Source organism: Cuculus canorus, chromosome 18 (assembly GCF_017976375.1).
Source record: "Cuculus canorus isolate bCucCan1 chromosome 18, bCucCan1.pri, whole genome shotgun sequence".
In the NCBI taxonomy this organism is placed as follows: domain Eukaryota; kingdom Metazoa; phylum Chordata; class Aves; order Cuculiformes; family Cuculidae; genus Cuculus; species Cuculus canorus.
This window is the reverse complement of record NC_071418.1, coordinates 8,369,506-8,396,844: the sequence shown is the minus strand read 5'-3', so window position 1 is coordinate 8,396,844 and position 27,339 is coordinate 8,369,506. Positions and strand designations below refer to the sequence as shown.

The 27,339-nt window shown below is 52.4% G+C and overlaps 2 protein-coding genes across 3 annotated transcripts in view; one reads left to right on the top strand and one right to left on the bottom strand.

The window, feature by feature from the left end:
• The window catches only part of MAP2K4 (mitogen-activated protein kinase kinase 4), an 84,755-nt gene extending 70,410 nt beyond the window's left edge, over positions 1-14,345 (bottom strand). The window contains exon 1 of one of the 2 annotated variants that reach the window (XM_054083758.1): positions 14,148-14,345. In XM_054083758.1, the coding sequence (XP_053939733.1) occupies positions 14,148-14,241 (94 nt within the window). In that variant the 5' untranslated portion in view covers positions 14,242-14,345. The remainder of the gene's footprint in view (positions 1-14,147) is intronic. The other variant, XM_054083760.1, reaches the window with a different exon arrangement.
• Positions 14,346-19,986: 5,641 nt separating this feature from the next.
• On the top strand, positions 19,987-26,749 carry TMEM220 (transmembrane protein 220). The gene is made up of 7 exons (XM_054083666.1): positions 19,987-20,196; positions 20,793-20,822; positions 21,479-21,628; positions 21,829-21,889; positions 24,033-24,156; positions 24,977-25,036; positions 26,269-26,749. The coding sequence occupies exons 1-7, from the start codon at positions 19,987-19,989 to the stop codon at positions 26,399-26,401; spliced, it is 768 nt and encodes a 255-aa protein (XP_053939641.1). The 3' UTR covers positions 26,402-26,749.
• The last annotated feature ends 590 nt before the right edge of the window (positions 26,750-27,339 follow it).

Genomic DNA, 27,339 nt, shown 5'->3' with positions numbered 1-27,339 from the left:
ACTGAAATTGTTTTCTGGAAAGCAAAGGAGCTTGAGATGTTTACATTTATTGCAGAAAGGGGTAACACCTGGACACAAAATATTAAACTTGTAGGATTTCCTGGGCATCCAGCCTGCTAGTGTCTCTGAGGGCAGGAAAAAGCTTCTCTCTTTGCCCTCTCTAATTATTTTTATTTCATATTTTAAGAGATTTTTCAAGGGTCTTCATCTTTCTTCAAGTACTAACATGGACCAAAGCATGTCAGACTCACAGATGTCTCAACCACCACACTGGGACTGAGGGAACTTTTCTTCTAGCACATACTGGTTGCCTTCTTCCTCTGAAGTACTGGGCAAAACCCCCTCACTTTACAGGATCGCTTGCAAGTTCTGTTCACAATTACCACTTCTTCAATATCCAAAGCACTGGGAATGGCCTTGTCCTCTCGCACATCACAGCAGCAGCTCATGGACTACAGTGGAAATATGGAATAAACCATTGCCGTGAGAGCAAACACAGAGAATGCTGTAACCCACAGTGAACGGGAAGACTTGGCTCAACTGTCCCGTGAACCTCTTCGGTTATAACACTGACTGAGCAGTCACCACCTCTCCCACACAGGAGTCAATGCTCCTGCTGGGCAGAAAAGCAACAGCAGCTCCTGCCAGCTTGGACAAAGACAACCTAGCCTTCACCTCCACCAGCTCAACCACCATGGAGGAACCAATGGTGGTGGCTATACACATATCTATCGAACACGATGCCCGAAGGGACTGCAAGATTTTGACCCCAGTACTACCATGTCTGCAGACTGGTGCACTGCTCCACAGTGCAGACAACAAATCAGCGGAAGAAGGTCACCAGAGCATTTGTTGTGTTTGGTTCGGGTCTCAAAGGCTCAGGACACGCTGGCACAGGATTACTCTGAGGACATGATTGCTGGACAGTCAGAGCTTTGCTGCCAAAGTCAGAGTATTAGTCCGATTTGAGAGGGGAAATCCAACACAAACCTTCCCAGAAAGCTTCTATTTACTATATGGAAATAGGACAGTGGACAAGTGGCTCCTGGATTGCATCCCAGGTGCTGTGAGAGCAGTACAGTGCCCTGGCATGAGGCAGGGTGCAGCTCAGACCTTTGGCAGCTCAGCGATGAAGCAGGTTCCCTGCTGCCAGTTCAGTTACGGGCTCCCGTTCAAGTCCATCGTGACTACAACCAGTCTATATTAAAGCAAATGACTGGCTCCAGAAACATTTTGCATCTTTGCAGAAATAAACCCCGCATCCACAAATTCTTCAGGTAAAAAAGCAGCCGTACAGACAAATCAGAATTTCCAGTTCAAGTCACAACAGATCCCAAATCGTGTCCCTGATGGGGAAACCAGCTGAGCCCTCCAGCACGAGCGTACAGACAGACACACCAGTTCTCACCACTCCTGCCTCAACCTTCCCCACTTCCACATCTGCTGAGAAGATCCTTCTCCTGTTTGCTCAGCTGCAGTTCTCACTTGGCAGGGTCAGCAGGGATGAAGCCACAGAAACAGACCAGAGTAAATTCCTGCCCTCAGCAGCAAGGATGTCTCACATCAATGCACAGCAGCAAAGCTTAATCTGTGGAAAGCATATTTGGCCCCAACTCTGGCACAACCACCAGGGCAAATAAGCTCCAGGACATTACACTCTTCTCAAAAAGAAATAAACTAATTAGAAACGTTTATAAAACGGATTTTGAATTTCCAGGAGAATCCTGGTGAGCTTGTTCAGATTTTCACCAACATGTGCCACTAGGACAGCAAAAACTCAACTGCCAAGCCACCGCCTAAAACAGCATGTCTCCAAACCTTGACATCCAACTCCTTCTTCCTCTCAAAGAAGCTCATTCACAACTCTCCTGCATAAACTTATATACACACATATACCACACAGTCACGCTTCCTAGTTACAATAGTTAGGATATATCAGCTCAGAAGCAAGAGAGATGACCTCTACTGTTCCCCAAATCAGTAAGGAAAGCAGCTTTAACAGCAGGCATACAAACACTCATTTCTACAGGCTGGCTGTTCTCACTACCCCAAGGCAAAAAGTAACTTGAAGAAAGGACAAAACTCTGGTGCCTAAGCTTGGCTCTGGGCTGTCAGTCTTGGTCAGCCCTACACGAAGCAATTCTGATCATCCTTACCGTCTTACCATCCACCTTTCCAAGTGGGACAGGAGGGAAGAGGAGGACATCAAAGGTAGGGCGAGGTTTCCAGAGTTTGGCATGAAACCAGGTCCTGAACTGACACTGTTCCGGAGGGGAACTGGTCTTTACAGGAAAACTCGGACACAGTCCCATCAGTCCCCAGAAGGGGTTTCCAAATGCAACGCTTTCATCTTCATCCATAACCCCTCCCAGGTCAAAGCGACACAGCCGTGTGTTTTTAAAGGAAACTGTTTTATCTCTGTCCACAAACCTCTTCAAAGTACAAACACTTTGCTCTCTGGTCCAAAAGCAAAGCAATGGCTAATGCAGTGCAGAGCACTGCTTCCAGAGGATTAGGTCCAAAGCAAACCATGAAACCCTTTTGGTCCACAGAAAAAAATAAGCCTAGACACAAATGATAAAAGGAGCGGCTCCCCTCCAGCTCAGCCCTGTCTGCTCCCAACAGCTGTCCTCCTTGCCACAGGGCATCTCCTGGAGCACCTCGGAAAAAGCAGATAAATTATTCAAAACACAGACTAATTCCTGGTGCTTGGACTCTTTGTTCTTCCAGGATCAGTGGGAGCCGTCTGCTTCCTGGAGGGTTCCTCTGCCTCCAGGAAAGGGCAAACACAAAGGCTTCGATTTGCAGAAGAGGAAATCAATTTAGCAGCTAATAAATACACTGTTTGTGCAATATAGGCACTCTCCCTCGATACTCATACAAAAGTTAATGGGCCGTTGTCTGCGGAGCACAAAGTTACTGTCCTCCTTCCAGGCAGTTGAGTTCCAGAGCAGAACCGGGAGATGGGGAGCGGATTATTGGCAGCACCATGTTGTATTTCCTCACCAAGAGCAATAGCAGAGATCCGTCCACAGAGAGCAACAGCCTGAGGAGTCACTCACACCTGGAGATGCTCTGCAGCACCACATGACGGTCCTGACACAAGCCCAGGCTGAGGATATCTCCCAGGTCCCATGCAGGGCCCGTGCTGGCGTGGAGCAGGCATCCAGCTGGCAGTGCAGAGATCTCCGTAAGGAGCTTTCCTTACCAACAGTTTGGTCTCCTCTCAAAAAACTCAGAAGCTGCACGCGGGGACGTAAATAAACCTATGACACACAGGAAAAGTCATGCTTGCACCTTTCCACCACAATCCAGAGAGGCACAACCACACAACAGGCACCAAAGGGGACCAAGGAATGCCCGGCACGGGTAGCTTCAAGCTCTAAAGCCTCCCTTCAAGCAGCAGGGATCCCAGTCAGACTGCAGGTGCCCATACGTTACGGGTTAACACAACTTTAAATACAGCAGAGTGAAAAGTTTAAAACCTAAGCAAGCAACGCAGCCTGTCCCGTACACCATCTCCTGGACAGGGATGCTCCGGTTGACACTTTGCTGCCGTGGCCAAGGCACTATCAAACACTGAGGCAGAGCAAGTTTGTATATGCTCACTTGCCCCCTGATTGCCATTTCCAAATGTATTTGGCTGACAAAGTTTATCGGTCTTCATTCGCATCCTTTGGTTTAACGTGACCCCTTCCCATCCTCCAGTGCTCCGAGTTTACTGTGTTAAATCACACAAACCAGTTCAAGTCTGTCTCACTGCCAACGCCCCTGCAGGGCAACCTTCCCTCAAAAAGCCTCTCAGAAAATAGACCAATCCCATCAGGCACAGCTACACGGAGGTACGAGCGCTGGGATTAGAGGCAGGCAGGAAGCTCATGAGCTCTAGTCTGGTGCTCCTCTAACTCATGAGCCGCCGTGCACCACGCGTGCAGCTTGCCAGCGCAACGCAACTGTGGAAATTTGCTTGATCCCTGACAAGCAAACACACACAAAACCCCCAGAAAAACAAAGCCAGCTGAACTCACCGAGCTCACCACCCACACCAGCGATGCTGGGGAGGCCACACAAATTATTTTGGCAGCTGGGAGGTTCCTTAGGGAGCCAGAACCGTGGGGCTCTTCCACAGGCACCACCTCTGCCTGGCCAGCAGCATGGGCTGCCGGGTCTAAGACACCAACACAGCGTCATCACCCAACACAAGCTTGTGAGGGGACCAGCTTCCAGATGGGAGCAGCTCCCTCAGGCTTAGGATTTAGGATTAACATAGCCCCATGTGCTGTACATGGGCACTTTGACAAGTGGTGGAGCCAAGCCACTATGCTCTCCGCCTGCCTCTGCGAAGGTGGGATCCTCCTTCAGCAGCACCGTCCTCCCCCATCACCAGCACCGCTGCCCGAGCAGCTCTGCTCCCCAGAGAAGGTCAACTCCAGAGCTAGGACCAGGCACCGGGTGTGGGCACCAACGTGGCCTCAACAAGGGAAATGCCCACAAGAAGAACAGACAGAGGGACTGCAAATGTTAAAGGTGTATCCAAACCGCGACCTGCAGTCAGCACAAGACGTGTAACATAGGAATACCCCTTCCAGAGGCCACCGAACTTCATGCCACCTGCAGAAGCACTTTTCCAAGTATCTCACATACGTTTTATAGAAGTCTACCTTGCAGATCTCAGCTAGGTTCCTCACAGAGAGAACTTGACCAATAACTTAGCAATTGTATAAGGAGGCGGGACAGGGATATAAAAAAAAAAAGGTGTAGAGCCACAGCGAAAATACTTTGTCTTGTTTAGACAACCAGAAGGACCCTGGGCAGAAATCAAAGAGGGCTTCAAGACTGCGCAAAACCTTCCTGCAACCTTATCCCAGCAGAACGAGATGAAACGCACCCTCCTTGCAATTTCACGCTTTATGGATAATGACTTAACCCCTAGGCACCACCAGAATAACTTACTTTCTCTTCAATTTTGATAATTAAATGTTTTTATATTTTAACAGTCACCCTAAACATCCAAGTCAGCTGCCGAGTGAGGTGGTGAGCATCAGAGCTTTTGCTTCGGACGCCCTCCAAGCAGAAGTGCCAGCACCCCCAAAGAGTGGTGTGTGCCTACAGAGACCTAATATTCAACTGGCTGTTCCTCTGTCAAACCCAAAAGATACAGCGCATTCATTAACGAGCTGGACTGAAGGAACACAGATGAAGTCTCTCTCACTAGGGATCCACCACACGTTAACTACTGCATGTTAACTAATCCAGCTATAACAATGCAGCTTCTTAAAAGGAAGGCTTGTAGTGATAGGTCTAAGGGCAATGGGTATAAAGGGTAGAGGGGCAGATTTAGACTAGACATAAGGAGGAATTTCTTCACCATGAGAGTGGTGAGGCCCTGGCCCAGGTTGCCCAGGGAAGCTGTGGCTGCCCCATCCCTGGAGGTGTTCAAGGCCAGGTTGGATGGACCTTGGGCACCTGATCCAGTGGGAGGTGTCCCTGCCCATGGCAGGGGGGTTGGAACTGGATGATCTTCAAGGTCCCTTCCAACACAAACTGTTCTACGATTCTATGAAGACATTTCTCGGCACTCAATGAGCACTGCGTTATCATTTACCCACCACTCCCGTGTTTCTTCTGCAACTGAACAATCCTGCAAAGTAAAAAGAAATCTGAGGATCCAGAAGACAAACAAAAGCCCTTTGCAGGGAATGGCGGCAGGCTGGAATAGCACAGTGCAGGATGTGCCTTCCTGCAGACATTGGTCAGGCGAGGACCACAGTGATTGCACAGGGAAGCTGCAGGAGGAGGTCTCCTCTGCCAGCAATCAACAACCAGAGACCAGCCAAACTGAGAGAGGAAAGAGAAAACACAGATTAAAAATGCAGTAACTGCTGGATTTAGAGGCACAGACTACCCCGAACTGGTGTCTTTACAGACACGGAGTCTCTCATTGTGGAGGAGACATTGGAGCCAAACCATAAATGACCAGAATCAACACAGGAATTGTCAAAAGGTCTGTGCAATAATAATCCATCCTGACCAGAATATCCACAGAGAAGTCCATGCCCCCGTGCAACAACCCCTGAATCATCATGAAAGGATGCAATTGCCAATATCATCCCAATTTTCTTCACCCTTCTCCAGCACAGTGATTTCCACCCCACAAGGGGCATGCTGCTGTCTCAGCATGTGCAGAAGGGCCATGAACACACATACATCGAAGGAGGTATTTCTATCTTTGGTGAACACAATGCAGCCCTTTTTAAATACGGCACATGAGATCTGGGAACATAACCAGCACCTTCGGAACGCTGCTCCGGACCAGTGCACTCCAGCGTTTGAGAGGATGCCACGAGCATCACAACCATTCAAAGATTTTTGTACCTTCTTTACAAACATCACTTCAGTGAAACTCAGATAGATGACTGCTGCGGTTCCTGCCCCGCAGGGCAGCGCACTACACAAACACCTCACGCTGTTTCTTTCTCTCACTCTGTTCTCCTTTTCAGCCCCCACCAGCTACAGCAGCTATTCCTCCCCCTAGGAAGCCAACCTCTGTTCTTCTTTCAACTCGCATAAAACCTTACCAAACCCGAATCCAACAGAAGATATCTGACAATTCACACCCCAGCCACACAACTCTAACAAGGTGGTTGTGCTGGTCTGATACACGCAGAGCTTGGCGTGGTTACCCTGACTCCTGTATGCAACACTTCTGCATACACAGCGGGACTATGAATAAATTGAATTTGGGGCACTCTTCAAAAAACCACGTTTGGAAAGTATACGCTTTCTTTTCATTTTTTGCTTCCTCACAAAATCCATCTTTCCCTCACTGGACAACACTTGTTTTGACAGGCAACAGCATGACTTCCACACCTGTTGGCTCCATCAAACCACCAAAAAATAACTGAAAATCTCACCTGAGGAGATCCACTCTGATTCCTGGGCTGCCCCTTTCCCAGGAAAACAGTAATATTAAGAACGTCAGGTGATTACAAGTAAACCAAAGCAGAAAGCTGAAAAGGAAACACATATGCTTACCTAGAGAAACAGCCCTACACATGCAAGCGTACACCAAGACTCAAATGCAAAGCAGATACAGCCGACCATATCCCAGCAGGGAAGCTATACAGGAATAAACTGGTGGGCACAAATACATTGGTTTGCTCACCATACAACTATCTTTACCTTCCCTAATAAATGCAGACAGACACCCATCAATCTGCCCAGGCCAGCTTGCTCCAGCCATGCATGCTAACACACCCTGGTTTTAGAACTCTGCTGTGGGCAGGAATAAGTGCAGTCACCACCTGACTTTAGCCAATTAGTGTGTGTGTGTGTGTGTCCCCGCTAAAGACACAACACACCACGCCTACATTAGAATATGACCAGGTAATTATTAAAACACACAGCAATAGATAACCTTATTTTACTGCCTACTGAGGATAAGAATTAATTCCCCCCTTCAGTCGCCTCTTCTTCTCTTATCTTGTTCTTTTCTGTCTTCCTTGTTTGCTTATCTACATAATACGCCTCATTTCACCAGGCCATTCATACACTGCTTCATACCTAATCTGCTGCTCCTTTTGCTTCAGACCACCTGCCCCTTTCCCATGTCTTCTTGTTCCTCAAATTCCCCTATCCGAGGCTTCTTAAGCACACTGCCATGTTTATTGGGGCTTCTCTTCCTTTCTCCATCCATTAAGCCCCTCTGCTCACAATAGGCCAGTCCAACCTCCAAGCCTTCTGACCCACACTGTGTCCCAGCAGGTCCAGCATCTCAACATGAAGGCATCAACATGTCCTTCCTCTCCTCCTGACAGGCCTGGGTCCAGGAGCACCTTTGGCAGCCACAGAAGAGCTGCTCCGGTCACTCTTTGCACTCACAAAGGCAGCAACACAAAGAGGAGGAGGATACAGAAGTTGTGGCACCTCTTACCAAATTCCCATCCCGAGGACCAAACCCATCACAGCAACAACACCCACTAAGGGTTTCAGGTAACGTTCTGCTTTCAACAGCACTGTCTGAAGTAACCATGAGGGCCCCAAAGACACACCGACACCAAAATCATCTGACCACGATGACTAGTGAAGTGCATCACTGTTCATTAATTCTGTCGCCTGCCGAACAAAAATGATTCCTCACCTCTCTAAAAGTTTCCCAGCTCTTTTCCATGAGGCAGAGAAAGGTACAGGGCAGAGCCTCCTCATCCGCAGGTAGAAATCCTCCTCCCAACTGTGATATATCGCTGATGTGCTGAATGGCACCCACAGGCGAGAGCAGGGCCCTGGTTAGTCTCCCAGTGCCCTCAGACAGGCACGACACACCCAGCATCTCCCAGACCAGGTTCCTTTCCTCACATCCAATGGACTCTCTAACCAGCTATGGACCTTCTCTGAGTTTTGCTAGCAACAGAAAGGTCACGGCTGGAGCGGGGTTGAGAGGGCAAAGGCCTCAATGAGGAGCAGACAGGATCACACGTGATAGGAAACAGAGAATCCCAAATTCCAGCTGAACAGGTTGGCAACTCCCACCCAACACACAAGAATGATCATGCACACTCTGAGAAGATGTATAAAGTACATATGCTTTGCTTCTGAAAAATACCAGAGCAAATCAGCCCTCCTGAATGTTGAATGCAGGAGCTGAGTCTGGAACAGACCATTATAAGCGATTCCTGCTCCCGCTTGGCACTGAGGGTAGAACAAGTAACTCCACAGGTTGCAATTAAAATCAGAACTCTTCTGGTGCCTTGGAATGAATTAAATTCCTAGATTTCACACCACCATTCTCCAAATGATAATTTTCTATGCAAAGACTATTACTAATTCTGGCAATGAGAGAAAGGTAAAATTGCTCCAGTTACACTTTGGATGTTTTTTTCCTTAAATCACTGTCAAAGTGGGATATCCTACTGCCCACAGAACCTCTAATTTCTCCACAGAATGCCCAGAACACCAATTAAGCAGGAATGTTCCTGGAGTTTTAACATCACACATAACTAAGAAAGACACCAATTCTTCACACCAGCAGCCACCAGCATACAGACAGACTGCAGTCTGCACACAAACTATATTTATCATTTCAAAAATTAGGAAACAGGATCCATTTTCAATACGTAGAAACACAGCTCTCCTTTATCTCTGAGCTCTCAACCATGCCTTGAACACAGCACCACCAACAGCACTGGCCAAAGGGATGCGGCGGGAAGAAACGAAGCTCCCAGGTTCATGGGCACAAATCGCTCGCACAATTAGCCAGGAGAAGACATGAGCATGAAGCTGCAATATGAAAAAACACTGAGAATGAGAAGACCTGAAGCAACCACTTGGCTGATTGCAAGGCTTGAGGGCTGGGGCTGTGCAGTAAGGCCAGCGTGAGGACAGCCAGGTGTCCTTTCATCTCAGTGGTGTCACCAGGAGAGGCTTTGGCCTGCACACATCAGAAACGCTGGTGGGCAACAAAATAAAAACAGAACAGGGACACCTGCAGAGACCTTCTGGATCTGCTGCCCCAGCTCCAGATATCAATGTGATTGGCCTCAATTTCCATGAAGACTTCTCCTCCCCTGCACCACAACCCCTGCCGTCTCCCTGTCCTCAGCCTTTGCTGAACGCCCAGACATCAGACGCCCCTCACAAAACCACCACCAGCCCTCCTACTGAAACAGAAAGCCTGCGAGAGGCTCTCTCCTCAGGCCAGCTTACCCAAGCGCATGCCCTTTGGGCACAGCAATGGAGCACTGCTAAAGCCCCTGGCACAGGCCAAAGCCATGGGAGACATCCCTCCTCTCCCACCACCTCCCTTGCAGCAGCAGTCGCACGAGAGTGTTTCTGCCCAAAAATTAACTGAGCTAGGCTTTTTTTTTTAACTATAATTACTTGTTTCCAGCTTAATGACTTCCTCGCTCCACCTCGACATATCATTTAAGCCAATTAAATCCACACTGACGCAGTCCTACCTATTTCTCTCCCCACCCAGGAATGCATTCCCACACCTCCCTTGCACCAGTGCTCACCCGACCCTGCCCCAAGCAAATGCTGGGCATTCGAACTGCAGAAAACTCACCACTTTTGAGTGGGTTTCTTTGCGATAGCTCAGCATGTCTTGGCGTCAGCAGGAAGCCAGCACCACTGGGACACACGTATTGTGGCAAGTGCACCCCTGAGCGCAGCTGGACCTGCCCCAGCAGACCACAGACACGTCCAGGCCCTTCCCATCCCACTCACAGACTCCCACAGCTTTGCACAGGCGGTTACAGGTTGTCCTCCTAGGATAGAGCTTCTTGCTGGCTCCAGGATCCTGTCTTCACCACCACTGCCACAGCAGCCTGCTCCTCCAGAGCCCACCCAGGATCCTGCACTCAGCTCCTCCTAGGACACCAAAACACTCACCTGTTACCTTAAAAAAACCCAACCCTGACAGCAGTTATCACCACAAGCACTTCTGCATCATCAAACTGGCCCTGTCCCAGTTTAAACCAACTCCAAAAGAAGCAGCAACCCTTCCTCCACCTGGAGCGAGGATGCAGATGCTATATCACCACAAACTTTGAAGGCATTACCGGTGCTGGAGTCAGGGTGCAAACCCAACTCTCAGCCCTCAAGATCGGTGGGATTCAGGGGTACGATTCATAAATACGGAAAACACAGATTCAAGTGGAAGTACAGGGGCCACTCGGAGAGCTGTAACTGCACTGCAAGGAGGGTATTGCGTGCTGTATTACAACCCCTTTGCTGTATGGTGGTCAGGTTTTTAATCTAAGCACTTAATTTACAAGGTTTGGGACGCTGTTTTTTGAGAGGTGTTGTAAATGTGGGTAACACACCTCGGCTCAACAGGTACCCCCTCCCTCACCCAGCACACAGGGGAAGCTGCAAACAGCAAAAATACACCTTTTTACACCAAGCATACCAACTCCAGTTTGTAGCAGCAGTTCTCTGCATGAACGGGTCCCATCAGCCTTGGTGCTGTCTGGGTCTGAGCAGGACAGAACAGAAACTGCAGCAAACAGCGGTGACAAACGCCGCTTGCTGGGAATGCCTGCACCTTTCATAACTTTTCCTTCTCCTATTAAACAACAAAGAGTTCCCAAAACCGGGCAAACAGTTTCTTTAGCATTACCATCCCTGTACTAAATTAAAAACCAGCAACAGCACTGTATCACCTCAGCCTAACGAGGCCTAAAGTGTGGCCCAAGCAGAGAGCATTTCTCAGGGGTTCAACTTTGAAGGAAGAACCCTAAAGGCATTTGAAAAGTATCAGCCGTGTGTGCAGGGCTACTCAGCCATCAACAAGAGAAAGCGGGAGCCCTGGCAACACAGCCTTACCGTGAATTCCCATTGGGATACAGCAGAATGGAACCAGCCGCTCACAGTGGAACCAGTTCACTCCAAGGAACTGGTGGTCCCTGTGCCCTTCCAAGCAGTTTCACTCCAAGGAACTGGTTGTCCCTATGACCTCCCAACCAGATCCAATCCAGTGGTCCCTGTGCCCTCACAACTGCGCTCACTCCAAGGAACCGGTGGTCCATGCGCCCTTCACACCAGACTCACTCCAAAGAACTGGTGGTCCATGTGCCCTTCCCACGAGATCCACTCCAAGGAAGCAGTGGTCTAATTGCCCTCCCAACCAGATCCACTCTAAGGAACTGGTGGGAAGGGCACACAGACACCGTGGGCCGCGCAGCCTTGGTTCCACTTCCACCGGTTCGCTGGCAGTCCCTGTGCCCTCCCAATGAGATCCACTCCAAGGAACCAGTGGTCCCTGTGTCCTTCCAATGAGATCCACTCCAAGAACTAGTGGGATCGGCAGACACCATGGGCCACACAGGCCCAGTTCCACTCCAAGGAACCAGCAGTTTCTGTGCCACCCCCAACCAAATTCACTCCAAGGAACCAGTGCTCCCTGTACCCTTCCAATCAGGCCAACTCCAGTGAACTGGTGGGAAGCGCACACAGACACTGTGGGCTGTGCAGCCCTGCTTCCACTTCCAGTGGTTCCAAGGAACCAATGGTCCCTGTGCCCACAGGACCCACTCCAAGAAACTGATTGGTCCATGTGCCCATCCAATTGGATCCATTCCAAGTAATCGGTGATCCATGTGCCCTTTCAACCAGATGCACTGCAAGGAACCGGTGGTCCCCGCGCCCTTCCCACTGGATGCACTCCAAGGAACCAGTTCCACTCCAAAGAATTGATGGTCCTTGTGCCCTTCCCACCAGATCAACTCCAAAGAACCAGTTCCACTCCAAGCAATCAGTGGTCCATGTGCCCTTCCCATGAGATCCACTGCAAGGAACCAGTGGCCCATGCGGCCTTCCAACCTGTTTCACTGCAAGGAAGCAGTGGTCCCCGTGCCCTCCCAACCAGCTCCACTTCAAGGAACTGCTGGGAAGGGCACACAGACACGGTGGGCCATGCAACCCCCGGTTTCACTCCAAGGAACTCATGGTCCCTGTGCCCTCGCAACTGGATCCACTGCAAGGAATCAGTGGTCCCTGTGCCCTCCCAGCCGGATCCACTCCAAGGCACTGGTGGGAAGGGCACAGGGGCACTGTGGGCCATGCAGCCCTGGTCCCGCTGCAAGGAACCAGTCATCCCTGTGCCCTTCCCACCAGACCCACTCTAAGGAATCAGTTCCACTCCAAAGAATCAATGGTCCACGTGCCTTTCCCACTGGATCCACTCCAAGCAACTGGTGGTCCATGTGCCCTTCCACAGGATCCATTCCAAGGAACTGATGGTCCCTGTGCCCTCACAACCACACTCATTCCAAGAAATCAGTGGCCCATGTGCCCTTCCAATTGGTTCCACTGTAAGGAACCAAACCCACTCCAAAGAACCGGTCGGTGGTCCATGTGCCCTCTCAACCAGATCAACTCCAAGGAAACAGTGGTCTCTGTGCCCTTCCAACTAGTTCCATTGCAAGGAACCCAATTCACTCCAAGGAACTAGTGGTTCCTGTGCCCTCACAACCGCGCTCACTCCAAGGAACCAGTGGTCCCTGTGCCCTCCCAACCAGATCAACTCCAAGAAACCCAATCTACTCCAAGGAATTGGTGGTTCCCATGCCCTTCCAACCAGTTCCACTGCAAGGAACCAAATCCACTCCAAGGAACCGGTGGTCCCCATGCCCTTCCAATCGGTTCCACTGCAAGGAACCAAATCCACTCCAAGGAATCATTGGCCCATGTGCCCTCCTAGCCAGATCCACTCCAAGAAATCAATTCCACTCCAGGTAATCAGAGGCCCCTGTACCCTCCCAACCAGACTCATTCCAAGGAACCAGTGGTCCATGTGCCCTCCCAACCAGATCAACTCTAAGGAACCCAATCCACTCCAAAGAACCACTGGGCTCAGTGCCCTCAAAACTGCAGTCATTCCAAGGAACCAGTGGACCCTGTGCCCTCCCAACCAGATCAACTCCAAATAACTCAATCCACTCCAAAGAATCAATGGTCCTTGCACTCTTCCCACTGGATCCACTGCAAGGAACCAGTGGTCCCTCTGTCCTCCCAGCCAAATCCACTCCAAGGAACCAGTGGCCCACATGCCCTTCCAACCAGTTCCCTTGCAAGGAACCAAATCCACTCAAAGGAATCAGTGGTCCCTTTATCCACCCAGCCAGACCCACTCCAAGGAACCCGTTCCACTCCAAGCAATCGGCGGTCCTTGTACCCTTCCCACGGGATCCACCGCAAGGAGCCGGTGGTCCCTGAGCCCTCCCAATCACACTCATTCCAAGGAGCCAGCGGCCCATGTGCCCTTCCAACCGGTTCCACCGCAAAGAACCAAACCCACTTCAAGGAGCGCGTTCCACTCCAGGCAATCGGTGGTCCCTGGACCCTTCCCAGCTGGATCCACTCCAAGGAACCGGTGGTCCCCGTGCCCTCCCAGCCACTCATTCCAAGGAACCGGTGGTCCCCGCGGCACCCGCTCCCCCCGCGGGACCCGGCGCTCCCCGCCGCCGCTCTCCGGGCACGGAGGAGCTCGGGCCGCCCCTCTGCGGTGCCGGAGCGGCGCCCCCGCCCCGCCGTTCCCGGGTCCCCCGCAGGCCTCGGGCCGCAGCCCCGCTGCCGCCGCCCGGCGGGGCCTTTGCGGGCGCGGGCCGCGATCGGGGCCCCGCGGGGCTCCCCCCCGCGCCGCTCACCCTGCATGGTGCCCGCGTGCCCCGGCGCGGCCCCCGGGCCCGGGCCGCCGCCGCTGCCGCCGCCGGAGCCGCCGCTGGGGCTCGGAGTCGCCATTGTGCGCGGGGAGGCGGCGCGGCGGCTGCAATGCAGCAGGGGCGCTCCCGGGCGGGACGGCGACCGCCCCGCCGCCCAACGCCCCCGCAACCCCTCCCCGCGGGGACGGGCTGCCGGCAGCGCACCGACCCGGGACCCGGCACCGGGACACCGCACCGGGACCCACGGGCACCGCAGCCCGGCACTGGGCACCGCAACCCCCCCGGGCACCGCAACCCGGCACCGGAACCCCAACTCCCCCGGGCACCGTAACCCGGCACCGGGACCCCGCATCGGGACCCACGGGCACCGCAATCCCCGGGACCCCAACCCCCCCCGGACACCGCAACCCGGGACCGGGATACCGCACAGCAACCCGCCCGGGAACCGCACCCCGGGACCGCATCGGGGCCCTCGGGCACCGCAACCCACCCCGGGCACCGGGACCCCGGCACCGCAACGCGCCCCGGGACCCCCGGGCACTGCAACCTGGCACCGCACCGAGACCCCAGGGCACCCTATCCGGGCACCGCACTGGAATGGTTGGACTCGATGATCCAGTGGGTCCTTTCCAACCTGGTGATTCTATCTATGCTCGCACCCCGGGCACGGCAGCCCAGCCGCCCCTGTGCCCACAGCCCCCCAGCTCCTCTCCCCAGGCACTGTGCCCACAGCTCCATGCCCTGCACCCAATGCCCAGAGCCCCTCAGCTCTGCTCCCCGTGCCTGCTGCCCCCCAAAACTGGTCTCCACGCCTGCAGCCCCCTGTGCCCGCAGACACGCTGTGCTGAGCCCTGAGCCCTGCGCCCGCAGCCCCACTCCTGATGCCCACAGACCCCAGTGCCTGCAGCCCCCCAACCCCACTCCCCATGCCCGCAGACCCCAGTGCCTGCAGCCCCCCAGCCCCACTCCCCATGCCCGCAGACCCCAGTGCCTGCAGCCCCCCAGCCCCACTCCCCATGCCCGCAGACCCCAGTGCCTGCAGCCCCCCAGCCCCACTCCCCATGCCCGCAGACCCCAGTGCCTGCAGCCCCCTAGCCCCACTCCCCATGCCCGCAGACACCAGTGCCTGCAGCCCCCCAGCCCTGCTCCCCATGCCCGCAGACCCCAGTGCCTGCAGCCCCCCAGCCCCGCTCCCCATGCCCGCAGACCCCAGTGCCTGCAGCCCCCCAGCCCCGCTCCCCATGCCCACAGACCCCAGTGCCTGCAGCCCCCCAGCCCCGCTCCCCATGCCCACAGACCCCAGTGCCTGCAGCCCCCCAGCCCCGCTCCCCATGCCCACAGACCCCAGTGCCTGCAGCCCCCCAGCCCCGCTCCCCATGCCCACAGACCCCAGTGCCTGCAGCCCCCCAGCCCCGCTCCCCATGCCCACAGACCCCAGTGCCTGCAGCCCCCCAGCCCCGCTCCCCATGCCCGCAGACCCCAGTGCCTGCAGCCCCCCAGCCCCACTCCCCATGCCCGCAGACCCCAGTGCCTGCAGCCCCCCAGCCCCGCTCCCCATGCCCACAGACCCCAGTGCCTGCAGCCCCCCAGCCCCGCTTCCCATGCCCACAGACCCCCAGATCCCCAGTACAGAAGGAACTCGGCTTCCTGCTGAAGCCCTGCTCTCCAGCGAGTACCTTATGCTCTGTAGAGCGTGCCTTTGTAAGGAGCTTGGAGAAGGAGCAGAGCTGGTGCTGACCATCCCCCTCTTTCTGCTCTGTCCTCCCAACTCCTGCTGGTCCAACAAACTCATCTTCCTCACTGTCAGGGATGCAGCTTTCCCTTGTCTTGGGGAACACCACCACCACCTTCTCATGCACTCAGGCTGAAAATCCCCATAACCTGTTGGCTGGGTTTGAATTTAGGCTGCTGCTCTATGCTGTCCCAGCCTGGCCTCTACTCCTTCTGCGGGCATTGCTGACTCTCTCAAAGCTGCATAGAGTTGGTTCCCTCCACCGTTTTGGTTGACGAAGAGCAGAAAGCACTCGCACCCAAACTTCCTGAGCATGGCTTACGTGGGCACCATGGGTGGTAATCACCAGCATCTCTCAGAGCCTGGAACAAAGAGCACAGACCCCAGAGCAAGCAGCACCACAAGCACACGTGTCCAGGTGATGGTGTGTCCTTATCCTCTCCTCCCAAATGGGACACCTCACTGCCTAGCACTGCCTAGGGATCCCAACCCTGTATCTTCACCCACCTCATGTGACAGAGGAGTCACAGGAGTGGAGAGTAACACAGCGGGTGGGCATAGGCCTCAGAAAGAGCCCAGAGCTGAGCAAGGCACGTCCCATGGCAGTAAGCAGGTTCACCCAGGACTTCAGACAAGCCTACTGCAATGAGACAGGTCTGAGTCCCCAGGTCAGGGTCTGGCTGGAGGCCTCAGACATGGCCAGGCACAGCAGCAACACAGCTTTGGTGGGAATCAAAGCAAAAGCTTTGGTTAAAACAGCTCCTAAGAGAAAGATTGGAGAAGTCTCCCCCAAGGCTTCTTCCAGCTTTTTTTCCCCCCAAGTGCTCCAAAGCCACCTGTTGCTTATTAAACCGCTTGCTCTTACCAGAAAACTGGCCTTAAGTGCTAAGAGTTAAATTCCTGGGGAGGGGTTGCAGGCCAGGTCCTGCCACAAAAGACATTCACCTCCCTAGTTCCACAACTTTCCTTTCTCTTCCCTCTTTTAAGCTTCTCTTGTGCCCTAACCGAGAGCGCAGGTCCAAGTTTGGCATCTTGCAAGCTGTGATAGGGAAACCCAGCACCTGCAGGCAAACACTGGCAGAAGCTGACATCTGGCTCCTCCTCTGCTTTGTGCCACCTGCATGCAGTTTGCTTACAATTAGGTAAAATCACTGTTTATCCTTCCTTTCCCTGCAAAACTGGGAGTATCAACAATACCTGTCCTGGCAGATGTTTGTAAAACCTGTTCTTGAAGACCTCCAGTGACTGAGATTGCACCATCCACCAGCAATCTGTTCCAGCACACTTCTATCCTGACATTATCTGACAGCCTAAATTAAGCTTTCTTTTCTGAGATTAAATCCTTTATAGCCTCTCCTATTTGCCATGGCCATAGTCTTCTTTAAAATGACCTCTTGATTACTTGATTACCATTTGATTACTGTAATGTTTCCCCTCCTTGCTCTGGCTTTCTCTTTTGCAGACTACCTCAACTCAATCCCTTCAGCCTTCCTTCACATTCTCTGTGACCTCTTGTGACTTTTTTTCTGTTGATCTGCAGTTTTTGAAGCTCAGTGACCCTAGCTAGCCCCTGTATTACTCCAACTTCTCTGCACTGCTGGCTTGTATGCTCTAGGGTGGTGTTTGCCTTTTCCATTGCCAGTTTGCTCTGCATTACACTTTGCATTCTTCTGAACAACTGCATCTACCCAGTTGTTCCCTCACTTGTATATGTGACGATCCCTGTTCATAAAATTAATACTCAAAGTTGTTCTTGTTGAATTTTGCCCTATAGGCTTCAGCCCATATCTCCCATTTATCAGTCTAGTACTGAATTCTGCTGTCTTTGCTGTCCTTCACAGCCTGGGATCATTTGCAGGTTGAATAAGGCACTCATGGATGTTAATCACCCAGGCTGTTAACTGAAGTCCTGAAAAAGATCTGCAGTCAGAATGGACCTCTGCAAAAATCCCTTCAATATGCCCTTCCAGTTTGTCCACCACAGATAAATAGCGCTTGAGGTACAGCTGTCTCACCGGCTTTGCTCTCCCACATACTCATAACCTTCTAAAGAGAGGGTTAGGTCAGCTTGTGTTAAAAACCTTCCTAAAGTCTGCACAGATGACACCTGCTACTTTTCACTTGATGTCTAAAAACTCATGCCATGGCAGGACAGCATCCTGGTTTATCAGTATTTGTTCCTTAGTTCACAGTGGTCATTGTCCATCCCCTCGTTCCACTCTAGGTGAATACAAGTGTCTTATTTAACAAGTTCTTCCAGAACTTTTCAGTGAATTGAGAAGAACTTTAAATTAGGATTAAAGGAAGAAGCTGGCAATCCACAAACAGGATCAGTTTGGGTGAGCTCTATAGAGATAAAGAGGTAGGAAGAAGGCTGTTAATAAGGACAAGAAGGAGGCTCATCCATTGAACACTGCAGATATGTATTCCCTGAAGTGAGGAAACCAGTGAGCATGGGGCACGCTTTCTCCTGAGGTGGGCTCCATCCTTCGCTGCTTATGACTCTGGGCCCATTGGTTAAGGCAACCAAAGCTCTTTTGGTATCATCAGCTATGGAACCTTGCATTGCCCTCCGAAATCCCTGTTTGAATTGGAGTCAGGTTCCTGGGCCAGGAACACACCAAAGTCTCTGAGCCCTTCACCTGGAGCCTCTTACCCGGTTTTGATCCGATCAAAACCAATCTGTACTCATTCATGGCAGCATTCATCGGTGTCCACAAGGAGTGGGTCTCTGTTATGGAGTGGAGCACTGGGATGGGTGACTAATGCAATGTTTCAGTAACATCTCTGGGCCAGGCTCTTGGGGAAAACAGCCTGGCTGTCCCGATATCCCAGCCTGGCCGCTGCTCCATCCCTGCAGCACTCCCATTGGAAAGCCTCTGCCCTTTACAGGCAGACTTGTCAAACCGAGGGCGAGCTTGGGCTTCTGCAGGCTGGGTAGCAGACTCCAGAGAGGCATAAGGAGGGAAAAAAATGTTCTATTTAATATTGAGGAAGTAATTTTCAAGTAGCTCAAATTACACTCAAGGGTACTGAATGTTCTTGGCCTCCCTCTTACGGGAGAAAGCAGTATTGCTGGGGGCTCCCTGCAAAGTCTGCTCTGCCCACAGAGTCGGTAGGAGTATGGGAGGTGCTGGGGACAGTGGGTAAAGCTTTAAAGTGCACAGCCTCGGAGTTCTTTGTTGCAGTAAGCACACCAAACACTAAACATCCTTTATATTTCTAAAATAGAGGGCTGGAGCGCTTCTCATCCGAGGACAGGCAGAGAGAGCTCGGCTGGTCTCCCCTGAGAGGAGAAGGCTCTGGGGAGACCTTAGAGCAGCTTCCAGTACTGAAAGGGGTTCCAGGGAAGCTGGAGAGGGGCTCTTGATCAGGGAGTGCAAGGATAGGATAGCGGGGGGGGGGGGAGGGTGTGTGGTTTTAAGCTGAAAGAGAGGAAATTGAGATTTTAGGAACAAATTCTTTACTCCGAGTGTGGTGAGGCCCTGGCCCAGGGAAGTTATAGCTGCCCCATCCCTGGAGGCCTTCAAGGCCAGGTGGGATGGGGCTTGGAGCCCCTTATCCAGTGGGAGGTGTCCCTGCCCATGGCAGAGGGGTGGAACTGGATGGGCTTTGAGGTCCCTTCCAACCTGAACTATTCAATGATTCTATGATCTTAAAGGTCTTTTCCAACCTAAAGGACGCGATGACTCCATAACACATGGAAGACAGACCACTTCCCTTCCACTATCGCTAATGGAACACTATCGCTAATGCCACTGAAGCAGGACTGAGTTGTTTAAAGAAGGCATTTTCCGATCCCCCTCCACCCCCGTTGGCCCCGCTCATCGCAGCCCCACCCTCGCCCCGCCCCGCCCTATAGAGGCGCCCACCGTAGCCACGCCCCCAATTGACCACGCCCCCTCCCATTGACTCTGCCGCAGTCAATACCCAGGACCCAACCCTTGACCACGCCCACCGCCTTGACCCCGCCCCTGTCTGACCCCGCCCCGCATGGCCGCCCAGCCATGGCCACGCCCCCTTATGAACACGCCTCCATCGAGTAAAACCGCCCCTTCCAAATGGCCACGCCCCATACGGACCCCTCGCCGAATGCTCATGCCCCCGCCCCACCAGTTGACCACGTCCACGATCCCGCCCACTGACGTCCTATGTAACTCCGCCCCTTCCGTGGCCCCACCCCTCGCGGTCCCACTGTCCCGGCCGGTGCCGGTGCGGCCATGGCGGGTGTGTGCGGGGCGGCTGTGGCGCCTCTGCAACCTCCTCATGGCCGCCTTCTTCGGGCTGGCGGCCGCCGTGCAGGTGAGGGCGGGATGGACGGGACGGGAGCTGGGGCGGTCCCGCTCCGTCCCCCCGCCCCTCCCAGCCCACTCCCCACCGTTCCAGCGCCTCCCGTTTCCCCCGTACCCCCCTCTGCTCCCCCCGTTCTTTTCCGTTCACCCCAACTCTGCCCTGTTTCCCCCCACTCCCTCCCGTTCACCCCCACTTCTCCCGTTCTCTGCAGCTCCCCCGGATGCCCCTCGCTCCTCCCGTTCCCCCCGCTCCGCTAACCCCACTTCCTCCGTTCCCCTTATTCCTTATCGTTCCCCCTCCTCCCCTCTGCCCCCGTTCGCTCCCCCGTTTCCCCTCGTTTCCTTCGCCGTTCCCCCCCTTTTTCACCCCGTTCCCCCCTCCTTCCCCCCCCACTACCCCTCCTTCCTCCTCCCTCCTTCCTCCCTCTTTTTTCCCCCGTTCCCCTGGCTCTGCTCCTCCCGTTCCCCCTCCGCCCCTCCCCTGTTTCCCCCCTCTTCCTCCCGCTTTCCTCCCCTTTTTCCCCCGTTTTACCTCTCGTTCCCTCCCCGTTCCCCTCTTGCTCCCGGGGACTCCTCCTCCCGGTCTCCTCGCCTCTCCCCCCGCAGGTGAACGACCCCGACGCCGGGCTGTGGACGGTGAGTTCGAGCCCCTCTCCCGCCTCATCGCCAGGGAGGAACCGGCTCCCGCTTTCGGCAGGGGAAACCGATCTTCCTGCTGTAGGGAGGGCTGAGATCACCCTGGGATCCTCCTGAGCTGCCCCGGGGAGCGGCGGCTTTGTGTGCCTGGGGTCGCGCTCAGCGCCTGCCTTGGGGAGTCGGGGTGAAAACACCCCTTTGGCCGCCCTTTCTCGAGCGGGAGAAACAGTCCCGTGCGCACAGAACGTGGAGCTGAGGGCGAGAAGGGTGTTTGGTGTGAGGCAAGAGCTGCTGGGTGGGTAGGGGCTGTCCTCTATGTGTCCCTTGTGCCAGGAGGGCATCCCTGGCTGTTGGGGACCATCCCTTGCGTTGGGGACCATCCCTTGCGTTGGGGACATCCCTTGCATTAGGGACCATCCCTAGCGTTGGGGGACATCCCTTGTGTTGGGGACATCCCTTGCGTTGGGGACCATCCCTTGCGTTGGGGACCATCCCTTGCGTTGGGGACCATCCCTTGCGTTGGGGACCATCCCTTGCGTTGGGGACCATCCCTTGCGTTAGGGACCATCCCTAGCGTTGGGGACCATCCCTTGCACCAAGGCCATCCCTTGTGCAGGAGGAGGACATCCTTTGTGCTGGGGGCATCCCTTCTGCAGGTGAGCCCAGCTGACAGCAGCAGCACGGGATGCTCAGGGCAACCACCCAGTGGAAGCGGAAGGTTGGAGGCTCCCCAGGGGGGAATCCAGACGCAGGGCAGGGACTCCGCAGGAGGTTGTTTGGGCAGCAAGGACTCAGGAACCCAGAAGGTGAGAAACAAGGGCTGGCACTCAGCAGATGGTCGAGGGTTTTAGGTGGTGATGAAGATGAGCGCTAGCAGTGCCAGGATGTGCCAGAGGGAGAGGGGTTGGTAGCTGTTCCACACACCTGGCAGGCTGCTGTGGAGGGGAGCAGCTGCTTCCTCATCTTTCTAAGCTTAGTATAGAGCAGATCTATGTTTTGTTAACAGGTTGTCTACTTAGTGCCAGCTGCCCTGACGCTGCTTGTTGGCATTAACCCTTCCATAACAGGTAGGATATCGTGCACAACAGTCTCTGCTCAAATTTTGCCCCTGAAAGCTCTGTTTTTGTTGAGTCATAGATTAAGATCAGGTCACCTGGAAACATCTTACGGCCTTTGGAAGGCAAAAAGCTGTGGGACCCGCTTCTACAAAAGCTGGTCGTTTTACTGCTGGTGGTTGGACGTGCTGGGAGTGAGCAGAGGAGCCGTGTGTAAGGGCCTGCAGCTGCCTTAGTCTTACCTTTGCACCTCGGTTCCAGTGCTCAAAGCCTGAGTAGACCACAAGTCTGGGAGCACACTCTGAACCTGGCACCTATGTTGATGTCAGCACACAAATTCACTCGTTTCTTTGATGTGAATCTGCGTTTTTGCTTGTCTGCCACACGGAAGAGCTGTTGAGCTCTGTACAATCCATTGAAAGAGCTGAAGAGCCACTTCAGTATCTGGTGTTTTAGCTACACCACAACACGCACGGGCAGTGATGGAGACATGTAGTGGCATATGCTGAGGGCATATGCTAAGAGAGAGAAAACTACACGACATGTTGAGAGAGCATCAGTTGTATCAGGTTTGGTCCAGGACTCCAGAACATGGTTTATTTTTTTGTGTTTTCATCCAGTGGAATTGATTTTAAAATTATGACATTTTATGGACACAAAGTGACTGTCTCTTTTCTGGACATGCCTTGGACACAGTCCCCCACAACATCCTTCTCTCTTAGAGAGAGACGGATTTGATAAGGGACTGTTTGGTGAATAAGGAATTGGTTGGATGGTCGCATTCAGAGAGTCAGTGGCTCGATGTCCAGATGGAGATCCATGCAAGTGTTCAAGGCTGCGTTGGATGGGCCTTGAGCAGCCTGGTCTGGTGGGAGGTGTCCCTGCCCGTGGCAGGGGAGCTGGAGTTAAATGATCTTTAAGGTCCCTTCCAACCCAAACTATTCTATGATTGGATGAATGGTCACTTTGAATAAATCAAAGGCGCGTTTATGCCAAAAAAAACCCTTCAGGAGTGCCTGCTGTTGCCACAAGTCACATTGTCGCAGTCTTTCGGCATTCTGGCTGTCTTAAGCGTACGAAGTGGCAGCATTCACGCAGCCAAAACCCAGGAAGGTTGGTTGCCTGTGGTTTTGAACTTTTCAGAGGAAGTTTATTTGTGTGATAGGTATTGTGTGATCAGCATAAACACATTTGGCTGATCAGGACAACCTGCGTGCTAAACGCATAAGGAGGTTTTTTGTTACTTGTACTGGACACATATGGAAACCGATCACAGGATATTTGCCATTTGGGGCTGAGGAAGACCCAGATTCTGCCTCTGCTCAGCTGCAGGAAGTTCAGCCACATAGGGAATGGGGCTGTGTTGGGGCTTGCTGAGCTCTTCAGTTTTGGCAGCTCATCATCTTTGATGCTTGCCTGGAGGGGTCCATGCCCGAAGACTGCTTTTAACTGAATGGGTTTTGCTGAGATCAGGGAGAACTCCTCTCGCTGGCTGCTCATCTCTGGGAATGGATGTGGAAAACCACAAGAACCTGTGGGGCCATGCAGATATTCCACATTGTCTGTATTTCTCTGTTTAAGAACATCAGTCCCCAAGCAGAGAAGTCATCGATGTTGCTCACCATCACCGGCAAAAGCTCAGGTGGAGGCTTACCAGGGAGTGCGGGATGACACTCCTTGCGGTGGTCGCTCCGTAGCCCTGAGGGCTGGCTGGGAGCTGGGGTTCTTTCCCATGGACCCCACTGGTCCTCTGGGGTCCTGCTCAGCCCCTGGTTATGGCTGTGAGCTCCGGAGCAGCCGCTTCTCTTGCTGAAGTGAACTTTCATTTGTTATCCACCTATTTTTTTTCCCATGCGTGTGGAATGCTGGAGCTTGTTTTGTTTGCTGGAGAGAACAGGAAACTGTTTTCATTGAGGTGCTGCTGCCAAGAAGTTGCATTCCTAGGAAAGCAAGCCCCAAGCCCACTGTTATTTATTTATACACTGCTTCTTAGCAGATTTCCCTGGTCATAAAGATGCTGGTATCAATTCTATCTTCCTGCCTAAGGTGTGTGTATTTGCTGGAGGCATCATTTTTAGCATCTTGGGTGCTTTTTGATGTAGAGTTTCCTTCATATGCTACATTGCCATAGCTGGCAGTCTGTTTTTTGCTTCAGATAATGGTGTTTGGAGGAGCCTCTGTGACCTTCATTCTGCTGGTTGTGTTGTTGGAACCTTTGTCCTGGCTTGCTCGTTGTTTGCTTACGCTCAAGGAAACATTTTGCATGAAGAGGAAGGCAGGTAAGCACTGATTTATTTATTTTTCCTTTCCCCTGCAGGAATTTAGCACATGGGGCCATCTCCTTCTGGTGGTCGCTTTGCCCAACTGTATTTGCTGGGCTGTTGCAGCGAGTGCTGCTGGTCCAGGGGAATCAGAACAGGCAGGAGGGACCACAGTGCTCCAGACCGGCGATCTGGTGGACAAAATAGCTAATGGGAGAGGGAACAGTGCTGACTGCTGGCCTGATTGTGGCAGTTATCTTTAACTGGGGCAGTTCTGGCTTTCAAAGACCAGGGAGGTGGCACAGCAGAACAGTTTGGTGTTCTCTTGATGGAACTGTAGGAATGGGAATTCATGTTTTAAAAATACTTGAAGTGACACCATACGCACGTGTGAACTGCGAGTCCTCCACACTGCCAGGGAGGGGGAGAGAGGATTTCTCACCTGGACATTCTTATTGCCTAAAGTAGGTGCCTGCACAGTGTTAAGGTGAAGCACTGGCAGCTGCTGTGGCTGTTCACCTTCTGGAATACTGGGATGTTGCTTTGCTCTGTATTACTGAGGGAAAGGTGCTGTGGAATAGAAGTTTAGCAGCAGAACCAAAAGGGGAAGCAGGAATTTCTGGAGCTATATGGGTGGGCCACGTGTGCTTGCCGATTCATGGCAGGAGGTGAAGTCATTCTGTGTAAATAGCTTTATACTTATAATCCTAATGCATTGAACTTCTCCAAAAGGAGGCAGTGCATTCTTACACTGCTGTTTGGAGGCAAAATTTGTATTTTTTAAAAGCAAACATTTGTTTCTATTATTTTCTCATCCATTTTTTTCCTGGGTTTTTAGAGAGTTGTTTGGTCTCGTGATTATCACAACGTGGATGAGTCTTTGTCGTAGTTCAGCAAAGTAAGTTCTGTTTTCTTTTTCTGATCCATTCACACATCACGTTTAGTGATGAGCACCTTCAAAAGACAAAGCTGATTTTTCACTCCTGTTTTTTTGCTTTATGTCACAGTCCGGACCTTCTCAGATACCCAAACAGCAGTAGCTGTGCTCCAGCCTGTAGGACCTTGTAGAACAAAAGCCTGTGGGGGGAAAGTAAAGCTTCACAAACCATTTTTTCTGCTCCCCCGCTAATGGGCAGGGGATGTTTTCCCTTTGCTTAAGGACAGTGGGCCCCTTCAGCGGAACGGGTCAGGGAATGTTGGCTGCAGCTGCTAATGAACTGTAAAGCCATTCATAGACTCGTAGAATAGTTTGGGTTGGAAGGGACCTTAAAGATCATCTAGTTCCAACTCCCCTGCTATTCCTGCTGTTGCTTCCAGTTTGCAGAACTTTCCAGTGAAGGACTCTGTAATGGTGTCTGCTGTGTGCACTGGAGCTGTGCTGCAGCATTTTTGCTAACTTCCTGTTACCTGGGAGTGCGAAACAATCAAAATCAGCCAAAGAGTACCTTTGGGCTGGGAAAACCTGTTACAGCTCCTCTGTGCGAGCAGGGTTCTAGGTTTTGTCACCTGGTTTGCACAGCCTGAGGTGGCATAAAAACTTCCTGCTGGCACATGGTGCCTCTCTGTAAGGGAACGGACTCTGCTGATGGAGCTACAGGAGGGCCATGGAGATGATCCAAGGGCTGGAGCACCTCTGCTGAGGACAGCCTGAGAGAGAGCCTGGAGAAGGCTCTGGAGAGACGTTATAGTGGCCTTTCACTGCTGAAAGAGGCTCCAGGAAAGCTGAGGGGAGGCTTTTTACAAGGGTGTGGAGTGGTATGATGAGGGGGAATGGTTTTTAATTAGAAGGGGGGAGATTTAGATTGGACATTGGGAAGAAATTCTTCTCGATGAGGGTGGTGAGGCCCTGGCCCAGGTTGCCCAGAGCAGTGGTGGCTGCCCCATCCCTGGAGGTGTTCAAGGCCAGGTTGGATGGGGCTCTGAGCCCCCTAATCCAGTGGGAGGTGTCCCTGCCCATGGCACGGAGGTGGAACTGGATGGGCTTTAAGGTCTCTTCCAAACTAAACCATTCTGTGATTCTATGATTCTCTCTCTGCTCTATTTAGTGAGTCCAATTCCAGCTGCATCCAGGAGTGAATATTTTGTAGCAGTCTCATTGGAAGCAGCTCTGTTCCATTTGCTTCTTTCCAGGAGCCCGCTGGGTGGTGTTCGCTTGACCGCTGCAGTCGTGGTCGCCCTCTTTCCTTTTGTTTCATGGCTGTACATTTATATGAACAAAGAGATGCGAGTGTCTTGGCCAACACACTGTAAAACAGTGATTTAATCCAGGGGAGAAAGTACAGAATTAATATTCTGACCTGATTTGCCTTTGCTTGCGGTTATATATGAGAAGTTAGCGTACCAAGAATACCTGTCCGCTGCCGGCAGCGTGGGTTGGGATTGGTTAAAAAAATGAGGAACACTGTCAAATCCAAGTGGAGAATTTTTCTGTGGAAACCGTTATTCATGTGGCTTCTTCATTTTCAAAGCTCTGCTGATCTAATGGATGTTCTGAAGGTTTATCCAAGATATCCTGGCATCCCTGGATCACTTTTCAACCACCTTGTACTTTGGGATATCTGTTGTTCTGTAACACAAGGGAAAAGTAAAGCAAATACTTTGTTTCGATAAATGCCTGTTTACAGCCATAAAACTTCCAAATATCTGTCTGGATATCTTGGATATCTCCATTGACACCAACTGGAAAATCGACCAGTTTCTCTTCCTGTGCTAAAATCAGATGTAGAATAGATTTGAAGAAATATTTTTGCTATTAACAAAAAAAATCTGTTTTTACAGAGTAATAAATACTACTTTTCTAAAGAAAATTAAATTAAGGCTTCTGTATCTTTATTTTCTGCGAGATGTGAACTCAAAGAGTGCCCCCAGCAGACACAGTTGAGTTGTGATAATGACCCTCATGGAATTCCTGTTCCTGGGAAGCAGAGCCCACACAGCAGCCCCGTGACAGTGAGGACATTCCACGTGGAGAAGGAGGTGCAGGTGACACTGGCCACACAAGCTGGCTGGGAGAGAGCCAGAACAGGTCCCGAAGCAGCACAGCAACGTGCATTAGATCCTTTTGTGTTCTTTGTTGGGTGCTGCAGGCTGAAACAGCTGCACGCGTGTCGATGCAGTGGCTGTATCCGCAGCATTACAGGATGTAGCGTGGATGGTCTCGTTTCCCTTGGGCTGAGCTTTATTTCAAGATGATTTTAGTCC